Source organism: Gastrolobium bilobum, unplaced genomic scaffold (genome assembly GCF_033153095.1).
Source record: "Gastrolobium bilobum isolate Gb01-03AN ecotype WA unplaced genomic scaffold, APGP_CSIRO_Gbil_v1 utg12063, whole genome shotgun sequence".
NCBI classification, from domain to species: Eukaryota; Viridiplantae; Streptophyta; class Magnoliopsida; order Fabales; family Fabaceae; genus Gastrolobium; species Gastrolobium bilobum.
In genome coordinates, this window is record NW_026899021.1 from 61,712 (window position 1) to 72,411 (window position 10,700).

A 10,700-nucleotide genomic window follows, 5' to 3' on the forward strand; every position below is an offset into this window, starting at 1 on the left:
AGAAAGATGGCCACGATGCTGGTGATGATGTACAACCAGCTCAAGATATTGGTTATATGCAGTTTCCGCTATTCCCATTCATATACTTATTGCAAGCCAGCACCATCTTCACCACTATGAGCAGCAGCCTGATAGAAAGACATTCCGCAAAATGATTGGAGCAAATTTTCAAATGAAGGATAAAGCAAATTTACACATAATGAAACCTCAATTAATCCCTGCTATCATTTTTAATCCAAAATCATATAAAACCATCTTAAAACTGTTTTTTTAAATGTGTTTTTTAGGGCGTTAGGATGTAGTTTTCAACTTGGGGATCACTGTACACATCAGTCATGCAAATTTAGTTTAATGGGAAATACAACTTTCAATGGTAAAAGCTACAGATTAAATGCTCCCTAGAATGCCTCAACGATCCTAAAAATGCATTAAACCACTCGTCATTAAACACCGACTAGTGAGGGTAGGGACGAGGATAACCCTTGTACGCAGTCTTGCCTTTGTATATTTGCAAAGAGGTTGCCAAGATTCAAACTTGTGACTTTTCAGTCATAAAGGAGTGGCTTTACCCTTGCATATTTGATTATGAAAACGCACTGACAAAACAATTTTTTTTGTGCAGATTAGATGAACTCACATTAAGTAAAGGTGCGATTTGCACCAACTTTCATTCTCAAATCATCATTGGTGGGGTTGTCTCCTTCTGGATCTTCCTTTTTCAAACTTCCATCTAATTCGCTGGAAATCTTAGACACCAGATTTTCGTACTCCTCTTTTAAGCTAGATGAGTCAAGGGCCTCCACTAAGCTCTGCTTGATTTGTTGCTCCAAGGCAGCAATTCTATTTTTTGATTCCAAATCAGGTGTCTCTCCAGCCATGGCAATTTCCAATTTCAACAACTTTATCTTGTCCTTAATATCTGATGAGTTTACCAAAGTTTCCATTTCCTTTTTTATATCTTTGTTTAGTTCTTCTATCTTTGACTCATACTCTGACACTGAAGAACCCTTTGGTTCTACAATCTCAACGTCATAGCCTGCGGACTTTAGAGCATTAGCCAGCTCCAAGTCTACCTCTTCCTTAAACTCAATTATTTTCTTCTTCAACTCATCATCCAAATCACTTAATGAGGATGCACCAACAGCTTGAATTTCAGCCTTTATTGCCTCATTTTTTTCCTTTATTCTAGGATTATTCAAGATATCATCATATTTTGTCTTGAATTCTTGCTTAAATGTGGCAGCCTTCTCGTTTTTATCTGACAGAGACTTTACTTTCAATAATTCTTTCAAAAAATCAAGCTTATTCTGCAGCCTGCCATAATTGGGAGCCGCTGACAAACCCTGTTCAAACTCAGCCTCAAGCTTTTCTATCTTATCCATCAGCAATGGATCAATAGGTTGGTTATCTGATTTTGCTTTTGAAACTTCCTCCCGTAGTTTCGACACCTCATCTGTCAAGCCCATGGCTTTAACTGCCTCGGAGTATTCTTGATGAACATCCCTTTTCAGTTTCTTTATCATCTCATCCAGCTCTAGTTTTGGAGGCTTAGAAGAGGATTTCTGAGCTTCCAAGATTTTCTGTTTCAGTTTCTCAACCTCAACCCCTAAGTGAGCATCAGGAATCTCCTTAGCAACAGGTACATCCCTCTTCTTCATGTTGGCTGTCTTCTTGGGATCTAAAGGAATTCCTTCCTGGAACCCACCAATCTTTCGGAACTTAAGCGTGCGATGTCTTAATAGGTCTTCTGTTTTCATCTGGGTGAGCTCCTACACAAAGGACAAGCCAAAGTTCCAAATCAGCATATGCTTTAACATATTTGATTTCAGTAGAACACTTCTGACGGTAAAACTTACATCCATGGCTTCATTGATTGCAATTTTTATCTGTTTTGAGGTCCAATTTGGATCTGCATGAGCACCACCGAGGGGCTCCTATTGAAAAGAAAATGAAATTTTACTTTAGCACTCTTCATATATATGAATAAGATTTAAGAGCTAAAGGCATAATTAATAGGACTATTACAGGGATAACACCATCTGCAATTTGCAATTTGCACAATTCAGGGGCTGTAATCTTCAGCTTCTCAGCAGCCTGCAAAGGTTTAAAATGATTAAATTTATATTATAAAATGAAAGAGTCAAGTGCCAGTGTTTTATATACCTTTGGAGCAGCTTTAGCACTCTTCCACAAGATTGCTGCACATGCCTCTGGACTAAATCATGAAATAAATATAGATCAAACCAGCAGAATAGATCAGACAGACTTTTTTCAATTAGTAAAATGACTAAGAATAACACAAGTAGTCAATCCTCTCTCTCTCACACACATATGCGCGCACGAGCGCAGACGTGTATGTATATATATATATATATATATACATACAATGGTTTATTTTGATTTGCTCTGAGCAGAAGCACCTCATGTAGGTCTCCAAGGTCCGGTTAAGAACTTTGGTTTGACCATCTGTTTGAGGATAACTAGCGGTGCTAAACTTAATGGAGGTACCTTGTAACTGAAACAACTCCTTACAAAAGCAACTACTAAAGGTGGGATCCCGATCACTAACAATAGATATAGGCATACCATGCAGTCTCACTATTTCTTTACTAAAAATTTCAGCGATCCCTCTGGCTGAGTAAGGATGTTTAACCATAATGAAATGGGCATATTTACTAAGGCTATCCACAACCACCAGAATAGTGTCAGGCCCTTTGAATTTAAGGCCAGAAATGAAGTCCATGCTAATCTCCTTCCAAACATCATTAGGGATGGGCAGTAGCTAGAGAAGAGGCTTGGTACAATGGTACTTATTGTGCTGGCACACTTGACATTCAGCCACAAAAGAGGTCACTGCTCGTTTCATTCCTTGCTCGTTTCATTCCTTGCCAGAAAACCGACTGCACCAGCCTACGAAAGGTACAGAAAACTCCAGCATGTCCTCCCATAGGAGAGGTGTGGAAATCCTGCAAAAGCTTGGGGATACAAGCTGATGTAGCAGAGAGCACTAGCCTCCCTTTGTAAAACAGACTCCCTTGTTCCAAAATATAGTAAGGATGAGAATCTGGATTCTGCTCCAAATCAGCAACTATCTTGGATACAATGGGATCCTGCTTCACTTCATCATCTACCAAAGTCACATCCTGCTAAAAGATTGTGGAAATGTCCTGAAATTCCTTGACCCCTCCCTCCTTGATAATGCATTAGCCAATCTATTGTTGGCCCTAGTTGTATACACTGTTAGAGATATATAAAACTATTAATGTAGGCTCACCCACCAGCTTAAAATTTTGGGTTGAATTGGTTCTTTATATGGTATCAGAGCCTCAGTATTCCGGGTTCGATCCTCGCCACCCTCCATTTTCTTTGTGGAATTTCTTAAGACAGGTAGGTTGGGCCTGATGCATCATCCACCTTTCAAGCCCAATGGGCTCTCTTGTGAGAAGGCGTGTTAGAGATATATAAAATTATTAATGTAGCCTCACCCACCATCTTAAACTTTTGGGTTGAATTGGTTCTTTATATACACAATATCAAACTCATACCCCAACAATTTAAAAAGACAATTTTGTTGGTTTCGAGAGGTGACCCACTGCTCCAAAAGAAAGTTCAGATTCTTTTGATCGGTAAATACTGTGAACGTCTACCAAAAAGGTAACAGCGCCAATGTATAATTGCAAGAACCAAGGCCATTACTTATTTCTCATACTCTGACTTGGTAAAAGGGGCGGGGCCTAGCACTTTGTTGAAAAAGGCTATGGGATGCTTCTCCTGAGATAAAACTGGCCGAAGACTGAACCACATGCATCACACTCAATAGTAAATGGTTTGGTAAAGTCAATCAGATGCAAAACCAGAGCTGTAGTTATTGTTGCCTTCAGGGGTTGTAATGCATCAGTAGCTTCTTGGGACCAACTAAACATGCCTTTCTTCAAGAGATTGGTGAGTGGTTTTTCCAACTTTACGTATCCCTCACAAAACGTTTGTAATAACCCTAGAGACCCAAAAAATTGTGAAGATCCTTGATTGTCTTAAGAACTGGCCATTGAAGAACACAATTAAACTTTCAAGGATTCATAGCTACCCTTTGTTTGGAAATGATATGTCCTAAATATTCAAAGATGATATGACCGAAGCAATATTTACTTTTATTAGCATGCAATGATTTTGAGATAAGGTGTGCAATACCTTGTAAATCAATGTATCATTGAAAAAGACTAAAGTAAACTTTCGGAGAAATGACTAGATAATGGAATTCATTGAGCTTTGAAATGTGGCAAGGACGTCGGAGAGGCCAAAATGCATCACCAAATACTCATAATGCCTCTGGTGTGTTCTGAAAGTGGTCTTGGGTATGTTAAGTTCAAACATCCTTATTTGATTGTACCTAGACTTGAGATCAATCTTGGAAAAAATAAATCGCCCTATACAACTCCTCTAATAGGTTTTCGATGACAATAAGAGGAAATTTATAGGTGACACTGGTTCAATTTAAGGCTTTATAATCAATACAAAGGCGCCAACTTTCGTCTTTTTTCTTTATAGGGATAAGAAAACTTGAGTATGGACTATTGCTTCACCAAATGATTTTAGAAGTAAGCATTTCAGACCAATATTTCTATCTCATTTTTTCTGTAGGTGTGCATACCGGTACGGCCTAACATTGACTGGGGTTGTGCCTTCCTTAAGAGGGATTTTGTGATCCACGGAGCAAAATGGTGGTAAACCAACAGGATCTGAAAAAATAGAAAGATTTGTCAAGGATTTCCTGCAATTGATAAGATTGAGCAGGAGTGATGACTGATGCCAAGGCATGATCAAGCATAGAAGCATTAGAATCCAAAGGTGCCCTCACCAACAACCTCCGAAGTTTTGGAGATTGTCCTATGAGAAACCAAGGAGTGAGATAGGTTGGGGTCCTCAATTAAAAGCCTTTGAACATCACGAACAAAGAACACATTTTCCAATTAATCTTCACATCCCCTAACGTTTCCAGCCAAGCAACCACTAGAATAACATCCACTCCACATAAATCGAAGACAAATAAGTCATTCTTGACTGGATAATCTCCCAAAGACAAGGTTAAGCCAACACAAAATCCACTGGCATGCTTCCCTTGACCATCACCCAACTGAACATTGTAGGAAACTGTAAGATTAACAGGAAGATTTAGTTGTTGTACTAACCGTTGACCAAAAAAGTTATGGTTTTCCCCAGAATCAACTAGGTTCCGAGGGTTCTTTTAAGCTTCATTGTTGTAGGCATAGTCAACCCACCCGTCGAAACTATGGACAAATACATCCACTGTAAGTTAGTCTCTCCAATGTCTTGTGTGTAGGCCCCCAAAATTGTAAGGTGCAAACTTTTGGCTTGGCACTGGTGACTTGGAGTGAATCGAAGGCCACAATGGAAGCAAAAATTGCCCTCATGCCGACAAACGAATTCATTGTATGAGAGCAAGCGGTTTCCTTTCTTTTTCGATGAAGTCTACCCTCCTATGTTCACCTTTTACACAAAATGAGAATTCTAAGATGAATTTTGGGCTCCACCCAGTGACTTGCCTCAGCACTAGAGTTGGGCCTAGACCTATTATTTTGAAAAGAGTTGGCTGAAAGGTTATTTGGGGCTGATTGATTGAGGCCCACTTGAATAGAGCCTCCACCATTATTTCACGCATGTTGACCACCACTGCATGTAGAGCCACCATAAGTGAGAGGCGTCGTTAGCAATTCAGCTTTAATGTCACAAACCACATCCATGGCCAGCGACACCTCAGGCAGATTGTTGGTACACATGCGATTACAAATGTCAGGCAGTAACCCTCCCAAGAAATAACCTACAATTTTCTTCTCATCTTCCGTAGCCACTTGAGCCACCAAAAGATCAAGCTCTCGGATGTAGTCATTACCGAGACCCTTTTGTCGCAAGGTGGAGAGATTCTCATAAATGCTCCCCTGCGTTCGGTCCCCAAACCTTTGAATTAAAGCCCTTTTGAGATCCTCCCAGTGCATATTTGGTTTCCTTCTCCTAAAGAATCTAAACTAGTCAATCTTAGACCCCTCCATACTTACAAATGCTAGCTTGACCTTCTCGATAAGAGGGATGTTTTGCATTTTGAAAATTTTCTCAGCACGAGAAATCCACCCTAATGGATCTACCCTGTCGATAAAAGGCATCTCAACCCTTCACGACAAAAAACGCTCCTTTGTAGTGTCAGCATTATAACTTTCCCCTTCATTACGTACATTCAAGGGCTGTCCTGGGTCTTACAAAGACAATGCCCTTCTACTCTATCATTCAATAATTTCTCTTATGCCTTCTTGGTCATCCATCCCTTCAACAAGGAATGGATTTTGTCGATTAACTCAAGATGCCTATCCCACGTCTCCAATCTCCTACTGTTCTGGCTGGTCTCCCGTCGTAATGATTCAATGGATTGCTTTAGTGCTTCAACCCTTGCCTTACTGGAATCCATTCTATTTGATTTGGCAGGTCGGACCAAACTTGGTGCAGTACTAAAAACTACCCACCAAAGAAAAGAGATAGGAACAAGAATTGCAATTCTGATGATTTTATTAAAATTAGATGACAAGAATCAAAGATTACACACTGTACTCAAGGCAACAAGGGGCACTCCCCTAATCTGAGACTCTACTCAGCCAACAAACTCTATTCCCAAAAGTATGCTTGACAAAAGGACTCATATCCTTTATATACAAGGAATAACCTAACTAACTGCTATCTGGTTGACTCCTGTTCCCTCTAGGCTTTCTAGAATAGACCTTAAGTATTTTAGGCCCCACAGTTATATGGAATCAATTTTGTTAACTATTTCACTAGTTGAAAGGTTTGGTTAAAGCTAAGGGTGATCTTCATACAACCGGCTGTCTCTATGAGGATTGTGTTATAATCTCTGCCTTTCCCTATCTATCTATATTGCATACACATACAGAAAGAAGGGGGGCATATCAGTATGTACACTGACTAATTACCAAAGCCAAATCAAATCTAACAAAAAAATTTCCACTTGGTAAAAGAATGAATTGTAGAAAAGAGGACAAGGAGGGGCATCAAAAGGAAAAAGAAAAGGAGAAAAAGAAAAAAAGATTAACTCAAAGGAGAATCTAAGTATCCAACAGAAATTTTCTAGAATCATCATCCCATTATAAGCACATTCCTAAATAATTTGAATGATTTATACAATTTATAACTGCCACAACATATAATCACATTAAATACAGTTCTGAATTAACAATATATGTTAATACGAAATTATGAATATAATTGCAACTTCAAACCTGCAGCTACAAATAATTTGCCAAGTTAACATTATTACAAAGAAGCTCTACAAGATTCATCTAACACGCACTAGGGGAAAGAGAGAGAGAGAGAGAGAGAGAGAGGCACATAATTGAAATAATTGCTACAATATTATAAAATATACAAATAGTGAAGTAAAAAATTATATCACCTGGCAACATAAAAAACTGCATTTTCAAGCATGAGTAATTTATTAGCACATCCAATGGCAAGGGCACCACCAGAACCACCTTCCCCAATAACTATAGACACAATTGGCACCTTCAGACCAAACATAGATCTCAAATTATGAGCAATCGCTTCACCCTGCATGCATGAAAATCAATCAAATGGATTAACCTAGTAATAAAAGAGAGCCAAAGAATCTTAATGCATAACTTGCAACATACTTGGCCTAGTTCCTCTGATTTAAGGTCAGCATATGCCCCAGGCGTGTCAATGAAAGTAACTATTGGGAACCCATGATGATCTGCATATTCCATCAATCGAAGAGCCTTCCTGTAACTGTTTGAATTGAAAATATACCATCAGTATCAAATGCAGAGAAAATTGATAGTCTGTAAACTTAATCAAAGAAGTTGACTGAGTTCATATCCTTTCTTAAATCTACTCAATTTCTCAATATCAATTATAGTTCCTAGTGGACATACCCATGTGGGGTGGGCATCCCAAAGTTACGCTGAATGTTTTCTTTAGTATTTCTTCCCTTTTGGTGACCGATGAACATGTATCTTCTACCATCTATAGTCCCTATACCAGTAACAATAGCAGGATCATCATAACCTGCCCGATCACCATGGAGTTCCATAAACTGCAACATAAAGAAACATGGGACTTCTGTTAAAGTAGGTGGTTAAATAACAATAAACTAATTAAAATAAGTACTAAGAAAATGCAATAACTAACATATTGAAGTGAAAAACCACGATAATATTTAGTAAACCTTTTCAGTTATGTTAAAGACATGATCAAGGAAAGTCGGCCTGTTAGGATGCCTTGCAATTTGGACCCGCTGTATAGGAGTCAGATGCGTATATAGATCCTTTAAAGCCTGAAATAACAACAGGAGCAGCAAAAGCATGAGACTTTTACCAATTTTGTCTGTTGAAATTTTAGGGAAAAGATAAAAAGGAAAAAGAGTATATATTTGAATAATGAAACTCGGATATAATTGGAGTGCAAAAAATTGAGCTTATACACCAACTTATAATATAGGTCAAGCAGAATTGCAGTACATACATGCCCAAGCCAAAAACACATAACATAACACAGTAATACTCTTTAACATAAGAACCCTAATATTCTATTAGTTACTTAAATGTAAAGAAAAATATCAAGGGAGAAAGAGAAGCTAAAAACATATCCAATTGCTTAAACGGGTAAATCTGCATTTCAGAAACAAAAGCAAGAAGCCAAAGGGAATATAGGATTTGCCACAAGGGGATTGCCCACATGAATAACTGTCAAGCTTAACAAATTCGTTTAGGACATAACTAAACCAGTGAGGGTTAAAATATGCTACATATTCATTTTTGAAAGCAACAATCTGGGAGCAACATGATGACAATTTTCTCATTAGAGCTCTTGAACGTATGAGATTGACAACATAATTCAATCCAGTAATCATCATCAGTTATCTCAGTTTTCTTAAGAATAAAGCTTATTTGTTACGATAACCTGCTGATACTTATCCTCCAATGAGAGAATCTGATCACTGAAGTCCAGACCAGTTTCGTTTGCCATCTTCCGCACCTGTTTTCAAGCATAAAAGACATTTCTATTAGCATAACCTAGAAGAATCAGAATCTTAAAACTAATTCATTCTTACTCAAGTAAACAAAGCACACAGCTAGCCACACACACACACAGAGAGAGAGAGAGAGTGTAAATTAAACGTTACATCGATGATCTTCTTTTGTAGAGCAACAAGAGGCTTTTCAAAATCCAAAGTGACAGGCTTTGGCTTCTCTTTGAGTGGCTTGAAAGGAGAGAGATGACTCAGCACCCCACCTTTCACATTGGGATCAGGGTTATCAGGCCATGGATATTCATGCTTCTTCACTTTCCTCAACTTAGCAGAAACTGTTAAATCCCTCCTTTTCAAAACCAACCTTGCCCTTCCCAAGGTCCTTAAAGGGACACCACTGAAACCGCTAGTTGAACTCCTGAGAAGATCCGAAGCCGAAACACCACCAAGTGATGCAGAAGCAGCAGCCATGTTTCCTCAGCAGAGCCCTTCAATCTCGATGCCCAAAATCAGCAAAATCTAAAACCGGACTCAAAACAAAAGAAACCCAGAATAAGATTACTAGCAGTGTTGAAATACATATCATAAAAAAAAACACTTTATGAAAAAAGGAGACAAAATTAACAAAACCCAGAAAGGAAATAAGAAAAAGGAGTGAAATAGAAAAAAAGTTCTATCTCGATCCAAAGGAAAAAAAGAATCTTTTGATGAACCCATTAACTTAACTAATCTCCATTTTCACAAAATCCTAGAAACTTTAACCAAGAGTTTCAAATTCCTAAAACCCAAAAGAACCATTCAATCATGAACAACTTAAAAAACCATGAAACATGCTCCTCAGATTGAGGAAAGGAAACTCCATTTTCTATAAACAAAAAGGGGGGATTTTCCCATGAAAATTACCAGGGAAAAGCTGAAGATCCAGGATAGGAGAGGAGTGGGGGAATGAGAGAGAAAGAGAATGTGGGGTTATTAAGGAATGAGAGAGAAAGAGAGAGAGAAAAAACACTAATGAAAGAAGAGTGTAGTAGCTTCGTGGAGATCGTCAATGAAGGAAAAGAGAGAGGAGTAGTTGTTGTTGTTTGTTGTTGTTAGTAGTAAGCTTAATAGGTTGATTGGGGTTTTGTTCAAAGGCAAAAATGCCAAAGTGCAAGGGCGATACTTCTTATGCTCCGTGTGTTACAATAATGAGCCAGCTTTTTTCGGTTTGGCCGTTAAGAGAGAGAGACTTGTACACAAAACAAGTTACACAATTCACATTCTACCCAAAAAAATAAAAAGGTTCAACAACACTAGTTACATTACACTACACGCGAGGGAGAGTCAGAGAGGATGGGAATTTTGCTTCGGAGCTAGTTATTGCCTTTTGCTCAAGTTGAGGAGAGATCATGAGCCTTTTTTTTTTTTTACATATTCTGAGCCATTTTTAGGTGTAACATTGTGTAAGATAATATTTTAGGCTTTAATGTTTTTAAAGTAAATATAGATAAATTATCTATATCTATTTTCAAAATGATATTATTTTGGATTGAAAGATTAAAAAATTATAATGATAAAAATTACTATAATCTTAAAATAAATTATAATTACCAAAATACATTAATTTTCGCCCCAAAACGAACTCATACTTTTA

General features: G+C 38.0%; 1 protein-coding gene across 2 annotated transcripts; it reads right to left on the bottom strand.

Annotated features, from left to right (window-relative positions):
• LOC133286251 (acetyl-coenzyme A carboxylase carboxyl transferase subunit alpha, chloroplastic) lies at positions 1 to 10,293 on the bottom strand. Of its 2 annotated transcripts, XM_061483643.1 has the most exons (12): positions 9,971 to 10,293; positions 9,221 to 9,586; positions 8,998 to 9,072; positions 8,264 to 8,371; positions 7,971 to 8,131; positions 7,710 to 7,824; positions 7,472 to 7,626; positions 2,164 to 2,215; positions 2,026 to 2,094; positions 1,857 to 1,934; positions 638 to 1,769; positions 1 to 128 (listed from the first exon to the last, which is right to left on the bottom strand). In XM_061483643.1, the coding sequence occupies exons 2-11, from the start codon at positions 9,536 to 9,538 to the stop codon at positions 639 to 641; spliced, it is 2,262 nt and encodes a 753-aa protein (XP_061339627.1). In that variant the 5' UTR covers positions 9,539 to 9,586; positions 9,971 to 10,293; the 3' UTR covers positions 1 to 128; position 638. The 2 variants fall into 2 exon arrangements, with proteins under 2 accessions (XP_061339627.1, XP_061339628.1); XM_061483644.1 differs by lacking the exon at positions 1 to 128 and having other exon boundaries at positions 138 to 1,769.
• Positions 10,294 to 10,700: the final 407 nt, after the last annotated feature.